Genomic DNA, 21,830 nt, shown 5'->3' with positions numbered 1-21,830 from the left:
AAAATACGGTTTATTGTAGGAATAACTGCAAATGTGACACTTGTGAGAAAAGGTTCACCCGAAAGTCAAACAAAGGTTATTCATGCAACTGACTGAACAAGTGTTGGGGAACATGTAGTTTATGTTATTGTTTTCCTTATTAGTTATTGTGGGAGATTGGGACAATGTATTTTTGAATGTCAATCCAGTAGATGGCAGTAATGTTACTATCAGTGCAGAACCACTCCCTAAACCAACGAAGAAGAACATTCTACCGGAAGTTGTGTAGTTTATGCCAACGAGAAAAATAAAAGTTGGTTTGGCTTTTTTGTCTCTTCATACATCCATATATTTCACACAGTAGAAATGGCTGCAGTTGAGAAACTGAGAAGTGTTATCAACGAGCGACTAGCTGCAGCTGCCGATGAAATATTTGGAGTTTTTTCTCAAACTTTATCAGCATACGAGGAGGAGATTTGTCGTCAGTGCAGATTATTGGATACCGTCTTGAAGCCTCAGATGAAGCTGCACAAAACAGGTGTGTAACAAACGATAAAATACTTTATTATTTCCTATCAAGGTTTTACAAATTATAAAACAATCTGAATGGGATTCATTATGGTTAAAGCCTCTTGTTAGCTATTTTCTGTTTATTAATTCACATTCAGATCTCCAACAACAGATCACAACTAGAGAATGCAATTCCTGAATAAATTGCTATTGGGAATGCTTTATGCTGAAAAACTGACGCTAAACTACTATGCTGAAATTGAATGTGTAAGAAGAAAGTGAAGAATTTAGATTGAAATTATACATGAACACTGGGGGCTTGAATGTGTGATGAGAGAAGAAAAGAAAGTAAAAAAAGGCTTGGAAAAGCAGCAGAATATTTGAACTGCAAACTTTTGAACCAACTTGATGGCGAATGATCTGTCGCCATGCCAACGACATTTGATGACATCCCGTAATTGCTTAGATACATTGATGGCTGCACCGTTACCAAACCTGTGAAGTTTTGGGCCGTTTGGAGCATTTTCACTGAATTTATGCGAAAACCGTGTTTCATGGCGAGCATTGTGTTGCCATGGCAACGGTATTTGAAGAAATCTCAAAACTGTCCCGTAGATGTTTTCACGGCTGGACTGTTAGCACACATGTGAAGTTTGAGCACTTTTTGAACATTTTCAATGGAGTTATATCGACATTGTCTTTTATAGCGAGGGATGCGTTTCCATGGAAACGGCATATGATGAAAGCCCATAATTGAGTAGAGCTGTTAAGGGATGGACCGTTAACCATTATCTGAAGTGTGGTGCTGTTTTGACCCTTTTCATAGGCATTACGACAACATCATGTTTTATGGCGAGGGATGCGTTTCCATGGAAACGGCATATGGTGAGATTTCAGATTTGACCTAGAGCTGTTGAGGCATGGAGAGGTGATATACAGGTGAAGATTGTGGGACGACCGGACCGTGTCCATTGGAGCTACAGCGACATCGTGTTTTATGGCGAGGGATGCGTTTCCATGGCAACAGCCTATGGTGAGATCTCAGATTTGGCCTAAAGCTGTTGAGGCATGGACCGGTGATATACAAGCGAAGTTTGGGGGACGATCGGACCGTGTCCATTGGAGGTTACAGCTACATCGTGTTTTATGGCGAGGGATGCGTTTCCATGGAAACGGCATATGATGACACCCCATAATTAACGTAGAGCTGTTGAGCGCAGGTCCATTAACCATTATCTGACGCCTGCTGCTCTGAGCATGTCAGTTGTTACAAATACCTTGGTATCTGGCTTGATGATTGTCTTACTTTTAAGCTTCATGTCAATAACCTGCTTAAAAAGCTGAGGGTTAGACTAGGTTTCTTTTTCAGAAACAAGTCCTGTTTCTCACTTGAGGCCAGAAAAAGGCTAGTCACTGTGACCTTTTTACCTGTGCTGGACTATGGTGATTTGTTGTATATGAATGCACCTGCCTATTGCCTGAACAAGTTAGATGCCGCCTATCACAGCGCAATGAGATTTGTCACAAACTGTAAAGCACTTACACATCACTGTACCCTGTATACCAAGGAAAGTTTGCCATCACTTACTGTAAAGAGGCTCAGTCATTGGTACACGTTTATTTATAAAGCTTTGTTGGGTAAACTCCCGTATTATATCTGCTCTCTGATAACACAGAGAGTTACAAGCAGCTATTGTCTGAGATCTCATGATGTAGTATTGTTTGATGTGCCAAGAGCAAGGACTGTCTTAGGTAAGACAGCTTTTATGTGCACAGCTCCACTTGCTTGGAACAATCTTCAGCAAGAATTGAAACTGAGCAATCTCATTCCTCTGCATGTTTTTAAAGCTAGGCTAAATGAAATGCTTGTTGATACTATGGGCACTTGTAAATGTCTATAACTATGTAAATGTATCCTGTAAATATAATGTATGATGTCCTTTATTGTTTTATGTTTCATGTGGAACCTATATGCTGCAGGTCTCCCTTGAAAAAGAGACCTATGATCTCAATGGGACCAATCTCGTTAAATAAAGGTTTGAAATGAAATGAAAATGGAGTTATGACATCATCGTGTTCCATGACACAGGTGTTTATATTTGAGCTAAAATGTGTCCAGAGATCAGAGGTTTCCATGGTGATGATTTAATCAGTGAGAGGAAAGCATTTTCATTGTTCTGAATGAGAGATAAACCTCTTACATGTGGACGTTTTGTTGAAGAACCGTAACAGATATCAGTGAAATTTCAAAGCGTGAAGCATGTCAAGGAACTTGAGCATCTGAAGTGTACTTTTTGTGTACTTTCGGGTTAATAATGTGGCCTTTTTGTCAGATTAACTAAAGGTGTGCGGCTGCTGCGGTGGGGAAAGATGAGGCTGAACTTACAATGGGGTTTAATGGAGACATGTTGAAAGTTTTTGTCACTTCATGCCCTCAAAAGGCATTTTGTTTAATTATTTTGCTTAATTATTTTTTATTTTTCAAGCTACGAGATATTTTCCTACGTTTCTCATGAAAGATTATGTCTCAGGAATGTAGAATTTGGGAATTATGGCAGGTTTAAAAGAAAATATGAAGGCAAAATTAAATCTGTCCTCTACTCTAGCTGTGACATCACACACTCTAAAATCTGAAGAAGGCCTCTTTACCAAGGTCTGAACAATGTTTAATATCTCTAAAAGTAAGAATCAGATTTAAAAGTTGTGTTACACAATGTCAGAAAGATGTGTAACATTTTAAAGTTAGAGGTTTATGTGTGAAAGTATGAAGGAGCAGTTAGCAGTTGAAGTTGCATGAAGATTGTTGAAGTCTGGAGAGTTTCTCGATTAGAATGCTCTGTCAGCATTCCCACTAAAATCCACAAAGCACAGCAGTTAAAATACACATTGTTAGAATATGTTATAGTTTAAAAAAGTTGGTGGCCTAATGTTTTTTTATTTTATTTTCTAAAATCTATTTTTAAATGTTGTGCATAATGCATTTTTGTAGTCTTGTTTGTTGTTGCCTTGATATTGTGATATTGATCTTAAGACCATTGCCCAGCATTGAAGGCAATTTGCTTCCCTAACCCCACACTAACAGCACTTTGTGTATTTTCTGTCCCTCCAGAGCCCCCTCAGCAACATGTCTGTAATGAGGAGGAGGTTCTCACTGACCAGCAGCTCTGTAGTCAGGAAAGGAACTCCAGTCTGGACCAAGAGGACCCAGAGCCTCCACAGATTAAAGAGGAACAGGAGGAACTTTGCACCAGTCAGGAGGAAGAGCAGCTTGAACTAAAGCAGGAGACTGATGTCTACATGGTGACTCTTACTGATGAGGAAAGTGTGCACAGCGGTCAGACTTGTGCAAAAGAGTCTGTAGGCAAGCCTCAGATAAAACTGCACAGAACAGGTGTGGAACAAACAATAAAATAATTTCTTATTCTGTGTGACCGGCAAAGCCACACACAGTATAGTATTCAACATACTTATCTCACCCTATTCTCCTTCTTCCGCCACAAATGTTGTCATGCTACTCGTCTGGCAGCGTTGACACTAAACACACAAAAAACACATCAAAACGTTTCGGAATAACCGTGATCGGGTTGCTATGTCTTTTATAAGAGATTCGCCTAGCCGTTTTCCCGCAAATTCGCTGAAAACTGCGATCATTTGCTCCATAGGAATGAATGGGAAATCCATTTGAACAGAGATCAAAAACACCCCTTTGACCCCATACAGATTCCGCACACTTTAACGTAGGACAACAATTACAAGTTTAAACGGTTCTCGAGACTATGGACTTTATTAGACTATTTGGATATTTTTGATAGCTAGTACGGTTCTCATGTAGTCGCAGCTTACGTTTTGTTGACATTTCACAGTGTTTCACTTTTTTTAATGGGTGTGTATGGGAGAGCTCGTTAAGATTTACAGTGGTAACTTCACGGCTAGAGGGGAGAGGAGCTGGAACATTTTCTGAGTTTTCTTTCCAACTGTTGATCGGATGGACACAATTTTCACTTTTCATACTCTGGTGATCATAATGTAGGGATATTTGTCCCGGCCGCACCGATATGCTCTGTAACGGAGGTGATCTCTGGGTCCATAGATCTCGGCCTCCGTTACGGATTGTGTAGTTTTGTTGGTGGCGAAGTGTATGTAGTTGGTGCATCTGTCTGTGTTTTAGTTTGTCTGTCTCTGTTTGCTGGTTTTATTCTGAAAAGTGTTCCCCTTCCCCCATGTCTGTTACGGCTGATTGTGTGCATCTGGTGCCCTGTGTTGTCTCCTCCCCCCCCCCACCTGTGTCTAATTGCTGATTAGTGTGTGTGTGTGTGTATTTAGGCTCTGTTGCCCTGTCTGTTTTGGGGCTGGTAGTGTGTGTGAGATCCTTGTGGTGGCTGGTGACTGTGTTCACGTGGGCAGCAGATTGAGGCTGTGTCATATGTTTATGATGTAATAAATGCCCACACCGGGTTGTATTTTGTACGTTCTGCCTCCTTGCTTGGTCTGGGCCGCTCAATTGTCGGCTTCACATGCTCATTTAATCAACCGGACTTGTACATATAGCAAACACGAGAGTCATCAGGTGTTCATCTGGTATCCTAAATACTCTGGGTAGGAGATTTAGCGGATTGGAGTTACAGTTTTTTACTTAGATGCAATAATGCAGCACAATATTGTCAATACATTCTCTGAGAGGCTGTCTCTCCTTCACTGACAGGGCGTTGCCGTGGAAACACTATGATCTTTGAACACACCTGTTGGTCGTTAACTTAATCCAGTGGTAATCTAAAGATGTTCAGAAACGATGCAGGAATGTGGCTCTAGAATCCAAAAATGTAATAAATAAACAGTTAAAATAGTCAGCTAAAAGTGAGCTGAAATTAATGGATATTCTTTGTTGTACCTTAACAATACAACTAATGCTATTAATACTTACTCAGCGGGGGGTAATGTTAGCATCGGGACGCGCACCCAAGTTTCAGTCACACAGTCAACATTTCTCTGAATTTTATAGTTTCCTATCAAGTTCTTACAAATTATAAAACAATCTGAATGGGATTCATTATGGTTAAAGCCTCTCGTTAGCTATTTTCTGTTTATTCATTCACATTCAGATCTCCAACAACAGATCACAAAGCACAGCAGTTAAAATAGACATTGTTAGAATATGTTATAGTTTAAAAAATTGGTGGCCTAATGTTTTTATTTTAATTTTATAAAATCTATTTATAAATGTTATGCATAATGCATTTCTATAGTCTGGTTTGTTGTCTTGATATTGTGATATTGATCTTAACACCATTGCCCAGCATTGAATGCAATTTGCTTCCCTAACACCACACAAACAGCACTTTGTTTATTTTCTGTCCCTCCAGAGCTCCCTTTGCAACATGTCTGTAATGAGGAGGAGGTTCTCACTGACCAGCAGCTCTGTAGTCAGGAAAGGAACTCCAGTCTGGACCAAGAGGACCCAGAGTCTCCACAGATTAAAGATGAACTTTGCACCAGTCAGGAGGAAGAGCAGCTTAAACTAAAGCAGGAGACAGATGTCTTCATGGTGACTCTTACTGATGAGGTGAGTGTGCACAGCGGTCAGACTTGTGCAAAAGAGTCTGTAGGCAACATGCCAGTTATAAGCGTTGTGGTATCAGAAGCACAAAGTAATCTGCAGCTCATCTCTCACAATTCTAATGACGCAGGGTTAACAAGAACTGCAGATCCAGAAATAAACAAAAGACATCACAAAACCAAAAGGAACAAAGTAAACAAGGCTAACTTGTCAGACATGCAACGTAATACTTGCACTGTATAAAATAATTTTAAATGTGAAACTAAGTACATGTCAGTATTACGAAGACACATGACCACCCACACGGATAAGAAGCCATATGTTTGCGTGACCTGCGAGAAAAGCTTCAATGAGGTGTCAAAATTAAAAAGGCATATGAAATTCCAAATAGCTGAGAAGAAATATAATTGCAAAACATGTGGAAGAAAATTCGAATTGAACTGTAAAGTTAAGATTCACATCATGAGAATCCACACAGGAGAGAAGCACTATGTTTGCGTGACCTGCGGGATAACGTAATACTTGCACAGTGAAAAATAATTTAAAATGTGAAACTTGTGGGAAAGATTTTAAGTACATTTCATTATTGCGAAGACACATGACCATCCACACGGATGAGAAGCCATATTCTTGCCAAACATGTGGAAGAGATTTCATAGAAAGTCCATCCATGAGAATAAATATCCTTGCAAAACATGTGAAAATAAATTCAGATTTAACATTGACTTTGACAGTCACATCAGAATCCATACAGGAGAGATGCCCTACTTTTGCATGACCTGCGAGAAAAGCTTCAATGAGATGTCAAAATTAAAAAGGTATATGAAAGTCCACACAGGAGAGAAGCCCTATGTTTGCATGACCTGTGAGAAAAGTTTAATTGAGATGTCAAAATTAAGAAGGCATATGAAAGTCCACACAAATGAGAAACCGTTTACTTGTAAAACATGTGGGAAAAAAAATCAGATATAACCATGATTTTAAGAGACACATGAGAATCCACACAGCAGAGAAACCGTATGTTTGCATGACCTGTGATAAAAGCTTCATTGAGATGTCAGCATTAAAAAGGCATATGAAAGTCCACACAGGTGAGAAACCGTATACTTGTAAAGCATGTGGGAACAATTTCGGATGTAGTGATGAATTGTTGAACCACACGAGAAGGGTTCAAGCTGCCGAGAAGGCATAACTTTGAATTGAAAAGGTTTTAAATGGTTTACACCAATAAGTAGATCTCCATATTACACAAGTGACAAGGCCATTATTTGCAGCACTTTTTTCATCTGGATGAATGTTGACCAGGCAGCTACCTCTGGGACTGAGCAATGCAACCTATTTGTGTTTCTCGTGCGCACGATATACTTTCTCGTTTGCACGAGATACTTTCTTATGGTTAGACACATCGAACTGCCCGATTATTACGCCATATTATTAGTTTTATGAAGAAGATGTCCGGCCGCCAGAGGCCTGTACTACGAATCCAGTTCAACATACCCTGGGCATGTTTGAGCTACCCGGCTTACCTAACCCAAAACAAACGCGCTCTCGCTAAGCGGTCCCACGATGCTGGTTATCAACTCGGTAACTCAAGCCAGTAGGGGTGTAACGGTATCCGTATTTCTCCCGTACCGTCACGGTTCGGACGTCACGGTTGCAGTCTGTTATGTTCCCTATTGGGCTAGGGGAACCAAGGGGAAATAACACGACCAGAGTGGTATTGGTAATAATTATAAGTGGCTTTATTATAGCAGGAGAGAACTTCAAAAGGAAGTTTATAAAGAAACAAACCCTCCCGTTACACGGGGTACAAAATATGAATGAGGAAAGCTGCACACACACAGCTGTAGCTGGTCTACAGGTGCTAATCACCTGGGTCTAAGCTAATACGTTTTGCACAGATAACAGCTGATCAACAGGTGCTAATCACCTGGGTCTAAGCTAACACGTTTTAAACAGATAACAACAGCTGATCAACAGGTGCTAATCACCTGGGTCTAAGCTAACAATCCTACACAACGTTACACAATAAGAGAGGCACAACACACTACTTGCACTCTGCTAAGTATCTACCGATTACGGGGGAGCTAACAGTATAAACACACACAGTAGAGTATCACGAGGCTAGAGGCGTCTGTCTCCCTACACAGAGCCTCCAGAATGATCTCCGTTCCCAGCCTTTGTACTACTCCCCCCGGGGAGATGTGCCGGAAAGGGCGGGGATTGGATGACGTCTCATCCAATCACCTCTTCTGATGCAGCGAGGGCGGGACGTCGGAGGAACTGCGCCGCTCAGGTGTACACACACACACACACACACACAAACAGGTTTACCAGCCTTAACAGCCACAGGAAGGCAGCGGCTGTAACACAGTCACACGACGAATACGCCTTTTTTTTTTACGAGTGGGAAAAAAGTCTGTCATTCAGCAGTCAGCACTATCCACTACACTATATATAATCCAGGGGGTGGTATTGTGCCTAAATGCTGTTTGCCAGCCGCCCTTAAACAACACATTTAAGAAGAAGAAGAAAACACAACAAAACCATGGATATATAATAAGAACTGGATACAGCGTGGCAGGCGGGGCCTCGTTCATTCCTATGAGAGTTGCTCATTGGCCATACTGGGTAGTTTATTTAGTTTAAAAAAAATTATCCAACGATTTACAGACGTCTCTTTCCCAATGTTAGTCAATGGGAAAAAGTATTTCCGGGCCCAGCGACTTCCGGGCCCAGTGTAGTACCGCCGTTTGGCCACAAGGAATATTTTCCTCAGAGTCCGGCGCACTTCCTGGGGGCTTGAACAACACAAACAAAATACAAAAAGAAGAAAAGTTAGTATTGCGAGTTCAGATAACACACAGGAGCTAGAAGACCCACCTGCTTCTTTTAAATCAGCTGTGTGGATTTCGGGTTCCCTGTGGACTACAATAACGGTGGAGTGCGAGTGGTGGATCGGACGGGGACGGTGTGTCGGCGTTGTTCGATAGCGGTGCGGTATGCTAATGGTAACACAAGCCAAACATGCTAAATCATATCAGAAGGCATCACCCAGATTTGGCAATCACCGGAGCCCGGCAAAAGACAACAGCAGTTCAACAGCTTATCCCCGCTGTTTTTAAGAAGCCAATAGACATGAAAGCCGAGAGAGAAAAATAAATAACGGAAGCTTTTGGCATATGTTTATACTGCGCCCTTATGCAATAGTAGAGGACCCCGGCTTGTATTGAAAGTGATTGAAACACTATCTTATTATTTATTTTGTAATATTTTCAAGACATTCTTTTTAGTTTTATAGCGTATTGAACCTTTTTGTTTGACATCAGCCATTATAAACAATATGGCCATCTGAGTGTGTGTGGTACTGTTTGTGGTTTGTTTTGAAAGGTCCCATTTCTACCGATCATAATTCCATTGTTGAAGTATACTAACATAGATTTATACTGTGCAATTTTCCAAACTCACATTGGTTTCTCATACAGCATCTCTGTAAAGTATATGTATTCACCGGTATTCACTCTCTGTCCTAAACGACTTGTTGGAGCTCCTGCCCCCCCCTCCCTGGGAGCCCAGTGTGCTCTGATTGGTCGGGACGTTGACAGGCTCGTTGCTGCTCGCAGCTCAGCTGCAAGCTGCTGCAAGCTGCTACGAGGAGCAGACAGGCTTCCGTGTCGGCGATACAGCGAGAACAAGCTAAACTCATCCTGAGCACACACAAACACTCACAGCCGAAGTAAAAACAATAAGTGTGGCTTGATATTGAGTAAGAAAAAGGTTTATAACGCTGTGAGCATGGGTATGTGGAGAGCATTTCTCCTCGATTCCAACGTAGTAGCCCGAAAAACGTTTACCCATTTAAACAGTCATGGTAGATGCCTTGTTTGTTTTTAACATCATAAATACACAAACAACAATGAATACTTACAGGTTGTGTATCTCCCGCTGGTCCAAACAAAGTAGGACCAGCATCGTTCTTCAGCGCCCTACGCTGTACATATCCGGCATGAATCGCTGAAAGGTTTCGGAAGCTTTGTTTCGTGAAAGGCTGCCAGAGGGTGTGGATTCTGGGTATCCCCACGTCAGAGTACCCAGGAAGTAAACAATGGAAAATGAGAAATTTCCAACGAGGCGTTTTGGGGCAGCATAGACTGTGTTAGAGTTTTACTCGCTACAGGGTGTACTTTGAGGGTTTTGACTCTGCAGACCGTTTACATGCATAAAAACCTTCATAACACACAAGGGGACGGGCAATAACCGGAAAAGCATGACATGGGACCTTTAACTGTGTAATAAAGTTAATTATTCAAAATGTTAGAGTTCCTTATTTTTAAACTGAAACTTGCACTACACTTGTTCAAAATAAATAAAAAACAAACCTGGAATTATGCATTTGGGACTTTTTTTTGCTTTTTCTTGTTGTACCGAACCCGTACCGAACCGTGAACCCCAAACCGAGGTACATACCAAACCTTGTATTCTGTGAACCGTTACACCCCTACACGCCAGGGTTTCTCTGTCCGGCTTAGAGTTCACATGAAAGGGGCGGGTTAGCAACATTTGACCAATCACAAACATGGACAAGCGTACCGACAGCGCAGCGTCATACTTCCTAAATGAAAAGTGAACTATAATATCAGACAAATATGAAGAAGTTAAACTTAAAAAATCCATGACTTAAACACTTTATGGAGGATAAATGCAACATAGTTGCACCTGCAAGGTGAATACAGAACAGCTGGTAAAAAAAAAAGTGTTTGAATGCGTACATTAACAGTTTTATGATATCACTGGCCCCTCTAAGACACGAGTGGATCTGACTTTAATTACATTTGACTCAAGTGTTTCGTCAACTTAAAGGTGGGGTAGGTAATTCACTTCAAAAACACTTTTTGTTATATTCCATGGAATGCTCTTAACATCCCGATAGCAATTAATACATTAAATGCTTTGACAATAAATGCATAAAATGTCATCTGTGGAAGCCGTGGCGCTGTAAAAAGCACAACCAATTATTTTAGCCGGCGTACCTGCCTGTCAGCCTTCCATCTCATGCACAAACGTATCTCGTGCCCTCATTGGTCATGTGCGCGTTTGTGTGTGTTGGAAGAGGGGCTCTGTAAGGAAGTCTGAAGGAAGGGGCAGATTTTTTTCGGCTGCGTAGTTTCAAATTCTAGCGCACTCGAGCTGGTTTCTCCATTCTTACCTACCCTACCTTTTAATGTGTTGCTTAAAATAATACTTCTGCATACAGTATGTGACACTGTAAGTGTTGCACGGCCAGATACGGCTCGAGAAGCTGACTCAGATAAGGAAATATATGATACATTATGATGTGATATGAATGATAATGGGACACATTGAAGTCTGCACTCACAGTGCCGCAGACTGTACGTAATGTTACTTTGATCCGGTTACTTATATTGTGGCAGATATTTAAGTAAGCTTTCGTAACGTTAATGTTATATTAGTCAGATTGCTCTGAAGATGGGAGGAGATATTCTATTAATTTTCACGTTCACACAGTCGGTTGATTTTTGCCGGCCGTCTTTCCGGTGTTGTGCCAAATTATGCACCCCCGCCGTGAAATGCACCCCTTGTCACGGGAACGCGCATTTGAAAATGAAACGTATAGTCCGCTATTCTATGTTGTCCCTCTCGATTTCTTGTGATTTTTGCGTTTTTTTTTATGGTAATTTTCAGACTTATACTGAGTCGTTTAGTGGTAGCTCATGTAGTCTTGACTCTAGTGGTTAAACTTTTCGCTCTGTATTTTGATGGTTGGGTTGTCAAATCCTGGATTTTGCATTCATTCATCACTTCTTTTTCAGTTAATTTTTGTATTTAATATATGTTTTTATTTAATTGTGACGTCCTGTCTGTATACTTGTGCTTTAAAATGTATTAATTTTAAATATTTGTCAAAATATATGTTTACAAATGTTACATAGTCTTTGTCACCATCTTTTGCATTATAAAGATTACTCTTTTACCTTGTCGTGTTAATTATTCGGGTCTAAATGAGCTAATGGATTTTTACATCAAGTGCTTGAGGGTGGGATTAATAGAAACATCTTTTTGGGGGGGGTTTGCTTTTTACAGCAGGCCTGGTTGCCACGATATGTACCCCCTTGCTATCTCTGACAACAAACGTGTCACATACATGAAACTTGCTCCATTTATTGGTACTAGTCCTACAACTATACCCTCAAAAGTGCTTGATGGTGGGATTAATAGAAGCATCTTTTTTGGGGGGGTGCATTTCACGGCGGGGGTGCATATTTCGGCACCCACAAAAAAGATGCTAAAAGGGTCACATACATGAAACTTGCTCCATTTATTTGTGACCTACTAGTCCTACAACTATACCCTCAAAAATGCTTGAGGGTGGGATTAATAAAAGCATATTTTTCGGGGGGGGGGGGGGTGCATATTTCGGCACCACTGGCCTAGTACCAATAAATGGAGCAAGTTTCATGTGTGTGACACGTTTATTGTCAGAGATAGCAAGGGGGTGCATATCTTAGCAACCAGGCCTGCCGTAAAATGCACCCGCCCCCCCAAAAAAGATGCTTCTATTAATCCCACCCTCAAGCACTTTTGAGGGTATAGTTGTAGGACTAGTACTAATAAATGGAGAAAGTTTCATGTATGTGACATGTTTATTGTCATAGATAGCAAGGGGGTGCATATCGTGTTAACCAGGCCTGCTGTAAAAAGCAACCCCCCCCCAAAAAATATGTTTCTATTAATCCCACCCTCAAGCACTTGATGTAAAAATCCATTAGCTCATTTAGACCCGAATAATTAACACAAAAAGGTAAAAGAGTAATCTTTAAAATGCAAAAATATGCTGACAAAGACTATGTCACATTTGTAAACATATATTTTGATTATTATGACAAATATTTAAAATTAAAGAATACATTTTAAAGCACGTGTATACAGACAGGACGTCAGAATTAAATAAAAACATATTAAATTAAAATAATAACTGAAAAATAAGTGACGAATAAATGCAAAATCCAGGATTTGACACACCATGTTTCAATATGTATTGTGTGCTATGCTGATAATAACGACACGGACACACTCTATCTTACTCTCACGTACTTAACTTGTAATGTTCCACAAGATACAATTCAAAATCCTAGCCGTGCTAACTTCAGAACTGACGCTCATGCCCTCGGCTCATTTCGTCCCCTCGGGCCACCTGTGCGTCAACAAATAATGTCCCCCTGGCCAACGTATATTGCAACACCCCAACCATCCAAATATGGAGTGAAAAGTTTAACCACAAGAATCAAGACTATATGAGCTACCACTAAACGACTCAGTCTGAAAATTACCATTAAAGAAAACTCTGAACGTTTACTTTTTGTTTTAAGCATCGTTTTAAGGTGTAAACGTTTCATTTTCAAATACGCGTTCCCGTGACAAGGGGTGCATTTCACGGCGGGGGTGCATAATTCGGCACAACACCGGCAAGGGCAGTTTTTCTGAATTCCCTTTATCCTGTAATATGACTTGATAGCGTATTGAGAGTACGATACGTTCGAACTAGGTCACGAAGGCGTCACGTCACGTGTCCTCCCGATGGTATAAAATCTTCGGCCGCACGTGGTAAATTAAATTGCTGATCGGAGATTATTGGGAGCAGAACACACAGTAAAGTCAACTTTAACATGCCACCCAAGGTAGGGAGAGGCAGACGGAAGAAGCTGGCTGGTAAATACAGAACTCAGAAGAGGAAAGCAGAGGAAACTGAGGATTTAGAGGTCCAAGACGACAGCACTGAGTCTCCAACCAGAGAGAGAAAGGGGAGGAAATGCAAGAAAGATGTCAGTCCTTGTCCAAGTAAAACTCCAGAGCGGTCCCCAGAGGGTTCCAGGTCTCCTCAGCGGTCTGAAAGGTCTCATCAGCAGTCTAGGGGGTCTCATCAGCAGTCCCAAGAGTCTCGGCAGCATTCACCTTCTCCCCCTCCTCCTCTTAACAGACAGCCCGAATCCTCGGATGATGAAGGTAAATATTTATAACTTATTTTTGGTATGGATGGGGGGCAAGAGGGGTTATTGATTTTGTTATATATTCTCATACATTGTTGTCCTGCATGTACTTCATTTGTTTTCCATTTGGTATCTTTTCAGATGAGTCAGCTTCCCCCGCCCTCCCTGCTGGCAAGTCCAAGTCCAAGTCCAAGCCTGAAGTGGGCAAGGGCGACAAAGGGAAAGGCAAGGCCCAGAATGAGAACCCACCCCCTGGTGCATCATACAGCTTCACAGAGGCGCAGGAGGAGGCAATCGCTCGCTGGGTGGAGAGTAACAAGCTACTGTATGACATGAAGGACAAACAGTACAAAGACAAGGCATTAAGGAGGCAACTATGGGAGGGAAAGGCTGTGGAGAACGGGGTGAATTGTAAGTATAACCATTTTTACATTTCAATTACTTTGAAATATTTGAAATCTATTTAAGATACTTGACATACATTGCTGTCAATGAACATTTCAATGATTGTACTAATTATTTGTTTTGATTTATCATTGCAGATCATTCAATTCAGAAATGGTACCACACACAGAGGACTCGATTCTCGAAGCTGCGGGAGGGCCAAACCAAGAAGAAATCCCAGAAGAGGTTCGGGTATGGTCTGTCGAGTGGTGACGAGGAAGACCCCATCCTTGCCAGTGAGAATGACAGTGACCGTGACAAGTTCATCCGTCGGGTCTTTGGGTTCATGAAGCCACACATCAGACGTCACAAGAAGGATACACCAGCTAGTGTGAGTATATCATTGAAATTAAATTAAAACTGAACTTTGTTGAACATTTTCAATTTCCAAATGTTTTGTTTCCAAATATAACTTTCAAATGTACTAAATGTTTGTTTTCAGTTTTTGTCTTTGCAGTTTAAGGACAAGTTGGCCCTGGCTGAGACGGGTGAGCTGGCTGGGAGTGACGAACCCAGGGAGCCCACCAAGAAGTACACTGGCTACCCTACACCGAGACCTCCTTCCAGGACAGGAACAGCTGCTGAAGACCGACCCAAGTCTCCTACCATGGAGATGAGAGTTACCGGAGCATCCCGTGATCTCCAAGATAGGCTAGTTCAGTTCATCACTCGAGAGCAGCAAGTCAACAGGGCCACTCCTTTCTGCAAGTACCTGGAAACCGAACTGGATCGTCTGCATGATGCCTGCCTGGAACCTGCGTATGAGGAGATCACCACAGTTCTTAACCAGTAAGTATATACTATTGCATAAAATTGCATACATTTAAAATTCATTTATTTGATGTCACACATTTTATTGCATGCTAAATTTGAGCTTGTATTAATCCTATGCTGTTTATTTTTGTCTTTCCAGTTACCGGAAGGTGTCCAGACAGTTCAGGATGCGGGAAGCGGCTGGTGACCAGATCAGTCCCTTAGAAGATGTCCCGTCAGCATTCCAGTGGCAACAGCCGCAGCAGCAGAGGCCAGTTGCTGTGATCCCAGTCTGCACATCTGCCACCTACTCAAGAGTAGGGATGGGAATCGAGAACCGGTACTAAGTCAGTACCGTTACCTGATTGGACAGTATTGGTATACCATTAAGCCGCTGGACAAATGGTGTTGCTATCGGTATATGAATTACGCTACTTCCTTATTTTAAACAATTCTGGTTGGTTGGGAACCCTCATCCCGTGTGACGTATCCGGTTTGAGTACCACTCTGATTGGCCACTGTGAATGCCACTCGTCATCTCTCCTAACAGCTCTCTTATTATTTTGAGACTCCCGGGGGCAGACTATAGGGGCAGATGCAACATCTTGCTAGAAACAGTGTCTCAAGGCTTCTTAACATTTAACAACCTATTAATGATGCATACCCACTTAACGGGAAGAAACTCAGCTAACAGACGTTAGTAATCATTTTACCTACACGGAACAGAAGTCCAACACCAAGAGTCTAAATCAACACTTAGCAAAACGGGCTAACGGCTACTTTAGCACATAACTGGCAAAAGCAATCTTTTCTACCTCATTGTATCTGCACAAACAACATATCACATGACAGCTGAGATTCCACAGATTCCATTGGTATAGGTCTCATCACTGCACGACCAAAACTCACTGAACTAGCAGCCAGGAAAGAGCAAGAAAACAACTTCACTTTACGTAGCCATGATGATAATTATTTCTTACCTGTGCTGTTTTGTGATCAAAAGTTGTGTTCAAGGGCATAACAACGGTTAATCCAATGTCTCTGTGTAACTTTAAAATGATTACTGATAATCCATCATTACAATTATAAATAATAAATGCAATAAACGGATTATAATGGTTAGCCGACCAGAGCTTCCGGTTTAGGAGGTGCGCACGCAGCTTCTCGTTTTAACTGAATAATGGTCATGTTTACATGGATTTATGAACTGCCCCTAATTACCGCTCCCCTTCCAGAGATACACTGTCAAACACTCATACAGTGGAGAAAAAAAGTATTTAGTCAGCCACCAATTGTGCAAGTTCTCCCACTTAAAAAGATGAGAGAGGCCTGTAATTTTCATCCTAGGTATATATCAACTATGAGAGACAAAATGAGAAGAAAAAAATCCAGAAAATCACATTGTCTGATTTTTAAAGAATTGATTTGCAAATTATGGTGAAAAATAAGTATTTGGTCAATAACAAAAGTTCATCTCAATACTTTGTTATATACCCTTTGTTGGCAATGACAGAGATCAAACGTTTTCTGTAAGTCTTCACAAGGTTTTCACAAACTGTTGCTGGTATTTTGTCCCATTCCTCCATGCAGATCTCCTCTAGAGCAGTGATGTTTTGGGGCTGTCGCTGGGCAACACAGACTTTCAACTCCCTCCAAAGATTTTCTATGGGGTTGAGATCTGGAGACTGGCTAGGCCACTCCAGAACATTGAAATGCTTCTTACGAAGCCTCTCCTTCGTTGCCCAGGCGGTGTGTTTGGGATCATTGTCATGCTGAAAGACCCAGCCACGTTTCATCTTCAATGCCCTTGCTGATGGAAGGAGGTTGTCACTCAAAGTCTCACGATACATGGCCCCATTCATTCTTTCCTTTACACGGATCAGTCGTCCTGGTCCCTTTGCAGAAAAACAGCCCCAAAGCATGATGTTTCCACCCCCATGTTTCACAGTAGTTATGGTGTTCTTTGGATGCAACTCAGCATTCTTTCTCCTACAAACACGTCGTGTAGTTGAGTTTTTAACAAAATGTTCTATTTTGGTTTCATCTGACCATATGACATTCTCCCAATCCTCTTCTGGATCATCTAAATGCTCTCTAGCAAACTTCAGACGGGCCTGGACATGTACTGGCTTAAGCAGGGGGACACGTCTGGCATTGCAGGATTTGAGTCCCTGGCGGCGTAGTGTTTTACTGATGGTAGCCTTTGTTACTTTGGTCCCAGCTCTCTGCAGGTCATTGACTAGGTCCCCCCGTGTGGTTCTGGTATTTTTGCCCACCGTTCTTGTGATCATTTTGACCCCACGGGGTGAGATCCTGCGTGGAGCCCCAGATCGAGGGAGATTATCAGTGGTCTTGTATGTCTTCCATTTTCTAATAATTGCTCCCACAGTTGATTTCTTCACACCAAGCTGCTTACCTATTGCAGATTCAGTCTTCCCAGCCTGGTGCAGGTCTACAATTTTGTTTCTGGTGTCCTTTGACAGCTCTTTGGTCTTGGCCATAGTGGAGTTTGGAGTGTGACTGTTTGAGGTTGTGGACAGGTGTCTTTTATACTGATAACGAGTTCAAACAGGTGCCATTAATACAGTTAATAAGTGGAGGACAGAGGAGGCTCTTAAAGAAGAAGTTACAGGTCTGTGAGAGCCAGAAATCTTGTTTGTTTGTAGGTGACCAAATACTTATTTTACAGAGGAATTTACCAATTAATTCATTAAAAATCCTACAATGTGATTTCCTGGTTTCTTTCCCCTCATTCTGTCTCTCATAGTTGAAGTGTACCTAGGATGAAAATTACAGGCCTCATCTTTTTAAGTGGGAGAACTTGCACAATTGGTGGCTGACTAAATACTTTTTTCCCCCACTGTACCTGCTTGGTATGACATTGAACAAGTTACATTAAATAATAAATAAAAATAAATTACAATATAATGACTGTTGTTTAATCTTCACATCTTGTGATCATGTCTATAAATTTGAGCACCAAATTATTGAAAAGTATCGATAAGAGTATCGATAAGCAATATCGGTATCGATAAAATCCTAACGATACCCATCCCTACTCAAGAGTCAGCCAACTTCAACAGGAGAGTGCCCTCCCCAGCGGTACCTACTACTACGCCAGCAGAGCTGCCTCCTCACCGTCAGCAGATTTCCAGCCAGGTCCCAGCCAGTGGCCTAGGAATCCACCTCCGGCATCAGTGTGGAGATTCCAGGAGTGTGGCTACGTAGAGCAGACGAACCAGCAGTACAACTTAGAGCAACAGCAGCAGTACCATACCCTCCAGCCAGCCAGCACTTCTACTCAGGGCTACGTTCCTTCTCCTCGCCAGGCTGCATTCTTCCAACTGCCTTCTCAGCCTCCTCGGCAGCAAATCAGAGGTCCTTGGCAGCTAACACCCCAGCAGCCAGTCCAGGGTCGTCCTCCTCTTCCAGCTCAGCAGTCCTAGCACGATGTGACCCAGTATCTAAACCTAGACGACATTGTAAATATCAACAAAGACATCGATCTCTCAGCTTTAGTGCCACATGACGACAATAATAACAAAAGCCAGTAACCAGAAATTCAGAGACAGTTCCAGAAAAATAATCTGAGACAGTTCCAGGAAAAATCAGAAAAAAAAATCACACAGAAGCTTGAGATTGTAATAAATAAAATAATGTAATAAAAATTGTCACTGATATTTTCAGAATTTGTTTTTTTTTGGTCCTTTATCCTTACTTTACAAGTTATTTTAATTTCTATGTTAAAGTACTATGGGACTTTACATTTTGGAAACTTGAGATTTGTAAACTATCTAATGTTAAGTGGAAAAAAGTATTTTCAATCAAAATTTCAAAAACAAAATGTATTTTCTATTACGTACAGGGTACCCCTTGGAAGTCAGTTTTCAACGGGCAGGGCGTCCCATTGACTTGCATAGAGCTCCCCGAACGTTGGTAATAGAGGAGTTGGGATAGCGGCAAAATGCTCTCCGCAGATCCATTCTCACAGCGTTTATCAACCTTTTTCTTACTCAATATCAAGCCACACTTATTGTTTTTACTTCTTTATTTTAATTGAATAATGTAGGACTTTTGTTGCCGTCAATTATGGGGAGAGTAGGGGCTCAGAATACTGAAATCTGTATTGTTTCATCGTTTTCTCCTAATTTTGATTTTTTTTCTAAACCACACACTGTTATTTACTCAACAATAACACATAATTATCCTTGTGTTTATTTATTTGTTTGATTAATAAACACAAGTTGGAGTGTTTGGAATATACAGTGGGGCAAAAAAGTATTTAGTCAGCCACCAATTGTGCAAGTTCTCCCACTTAAAAAGATGAGGCCTGTAATTTTCGTCCTAGGTATACCTCAACTATGAGAGACAAAATTAGAAAAGAAAATCACATTGTCTGATTTTTAAAGAATTTATTTGCAAATTATGGTGGAAAATAAGTATTTGGTCAATAACAAAAGTTCATCTAAATACTTTGTTATATACCCTTTGTTGGCAATGACAGAGGTCAAACGTTTTCTGTAAGTCTTCACAAGGTTTTCACACACTGTTGCTGGTATTTTGGCCCATTCCTCCATGCAGATCTCCTCTAGAGCAGTGATGTTTTGGGGCTGTCGCTGGGCAACAAAGACTTTCAACTCCCTCCAAAGATTTTCTATGGGGTTGAGTTAAGTGGGAGAACAAATACTTTTTTTCCCCACTGTAGATGTTTTTATTTTAAAGTAAATTCAGATTGAACACAGTAAAAAAATGTAAATTATTGCGTCCGTCCAACAAAACAAAAATGACTTACAGTGAAAACCACCCTTGAATGATGGGATGGAAGACTAAAAGTTTAACTACAACATATAATAAGTATCAAGATTGAAGCAAAACAAGTTAAATTTGACCTTTTTAGAGAGATTTAGCAACAAAAAAACACTTCTGTGGTCACTTGGGTGGATTTGACCTATCTGCCCCCCCTTGTTAAGTTTCTCCATCGTTGTGTACAAACTGGATAAAAAGTGGGCTTTTTGTTGTTGTTCAGGAGTTGATCCCGCCCCTGCTCCTGCCCCCGCCTCGACCTAAGCTTGACGTATGCGGTGCTTTTGCTCTAGCCGGACAATTTTTTGGTGCTTGAAACGATCCGGATTCCGGAGCTAAGGGCTGCTCCGCTGCGGTGTGAACAGGAAAACCCGGTGCTTTTCAAGCTCCAGCTCCGAACCGGCCCTGAAACACCGTTGGTGTGAATGAGGTAATAGAGAACAACTATGGCCAGGAAGCAGGACATGAAACAGCTGGAGAGCGAAGAGCTGGAGGAGGAACAGGTTTGATAATTCTTAATTCTACATGTTGGGTTAAGACACTATTATTTTTCAATTGGCCTAATACAGCTCATTATGGCAAATTAGTTTTATTATCGTTTTTTGTTTTTGTAGTTGAAAGAAGAAGAGAGGAGGAAGCAGCAGCAGGGCAAGATAGTGCTGAAGAAGATAGTGCCGAAAAAACAAGCATCCCATTCTGACGGCCCAAGTTACCAGGGAGAGAGCAATAATGATCAAGATATCCCTGAATGCTGGACATCTAACATGTTTAGACAGAAAACTAAGCAATACCCATGGCTAATATGCCAAAACAAAAAACTTGGTTGTCTAACCTGCCAGAAGATAAAAGCAGTTGGGCCAAAGGCTGGTGGGAGCCAGGTACATATTGCTGACGAGTGGTCTAAAGTTAAAGTGACAGCCTATGGTGCAACCAGAGCAGCACAGCTGCAGTCTCTTCGGAAGAAGATGCACAAGCATAGATTGTCATACTATCATCAAGCAGCTGAGAAAACCATGGAAACGGCAAAAGAAAAAAGAATGGAAACATTGACTTCAGATATGCAGAGGGATCACTTCTTGACTACTGATCGAGTATTTCGCACAGTTTACAAGATTGTGAAAAATTGTGACCAAAAAGCATGATTTAAAAAATCTTTGGAAACTTCTATTAGATGGGGGAGAGTGGAGTAGGCAGCCATTGAGAAAATTGGTCCTCTTTTGTATTATCTGTATAATCTTTTCATATATTTTCATGTTTTGTAAACAATTTCAATTTGCACTTAATGCCCTGTTAAAAGTAACATTGGGAATGTTAACATAAAAGATTTGTATTTGAACTGCAAATGATGACGGATCAATATTTTTCTAATTTCGTCCTCAATTTTTTCATGAAGTGTTTAATTTACATAATGATTTAATTAATCACGATACACAATTAACCCTTTAGATACAAGTTTTGATCGTATACCAGTAGGCCTAACTGCTTTTTTGAAAAAATACTAGGGCTGTCAGTCGATTAAAATATTTAATCGCGATTAATCGCATGATTGTCCATAGTTAATCGCGATTAATCGCAAATTAATCGCACAATTTGTATCTGTTCCTTAGAGGGATATTTTTCAAGTTTATAATACTCTTATCAACATATGAGTGGACAAATATGCTTTATGCAAATGTTTGTTTATTATCATTTGATCAATGACAAATATTCTCATGAATATTAAACAGAACAACCTCTGAACATTTCAAATATTCGCCTCAATTCAACCTGGAACCTCTCTC

At 41.0% G+C, this 21,830-nt stretch overlaps 1 protein-coding gene across 5 annotated transcripts; it reads left to right on the top strand.

The window, feature by feature from the left end:
• Positions 1–203: 203 nt before the first annotated feature.
• On the top strand, positions 204–20,371 carry LOC307042395 (uncharacterized protein). 5 transcript variants are annotated; one of them, XM_079686256.1, is made up of 9 exons: positions 208–517; positions 3,599–3,880; positions 5,850–6,049; positions 13,741–14,065; positions 14,191–14,460; positions 14,592–14,824; positions 14,936–15,282; positions 15,407–15,593; positions 20,273–20,371. In XM_079686256.1, exons 1-8 carry the CDS (start codon positions 346–348, stop codon positions 15,591–15,593), a joined length of 2,016 nt encoding a protein of 671 aa, XP_079542382.1. In that variant the 5' UTR covers positions 208–345; the 3' UTR covers positions 20,273–20,371. The 5 variants fall into 5 exon arrangements, with proteins under 5 accessions (XP_079542384.1, XP_079542382.1, XP_079542381.1 ...); XM_079686255.1 differs by lacking the exon at positions 20,273–20,371 and adding an exon at positions 18,311–18,944; XM_079686257.1 differs by lacking the exon at positions 20,273–20,371 and adding an exon at positions 1,316–1,374 and having other exon boundaries at positions 388–517; positions 15,407–18,174.
• The last annotated feature ends 1,459 nt before the right edge of the window (positions 20,372–21,830 follow it).

This window comes from Notothenia rossii (assembly GCF_949606895.1).
Source record: "Notothenia rossii genome assembly, chromosome: 6".
In the NCBI taxonomy this organism is placed as follows: Eukaryota; Metazoa; Chordata; class Actinopteri; order Perciformes; family Nototheniidae; genus Notothenia; species Notothenia rossii.
The sequence above is the reverse complement of the archived record's forward strand: the minus strand, read 5'-3'. Positions and strand labels throughout refer to the sequence as shown.

Excerpts from the sequence above, each read along its gene's own strand:
- LOC307042395 (XM_079686256.1), top strand. The coding sequence starts at position 346 with ATGGCTGCAGTTGAGAAACTGAGAAGTGTTATCAACGAGCGACTAGCT. Across the intron at positions 3,881-5,849 it reads GATAAAACTGCACAGAACAG|AGCTCCCTTTGCAACATGTC; the intron begins GTGTGGAACAAA and ends CTGTCCCTCCAG. Across the intron at positions 14,461-14,591 it reads TGTGGAGAACGGGGTGAATT|ATCATTCAATTCAGAAATGG; the intron begins GTAAGTATAACC and ends TTATCATTGCAG.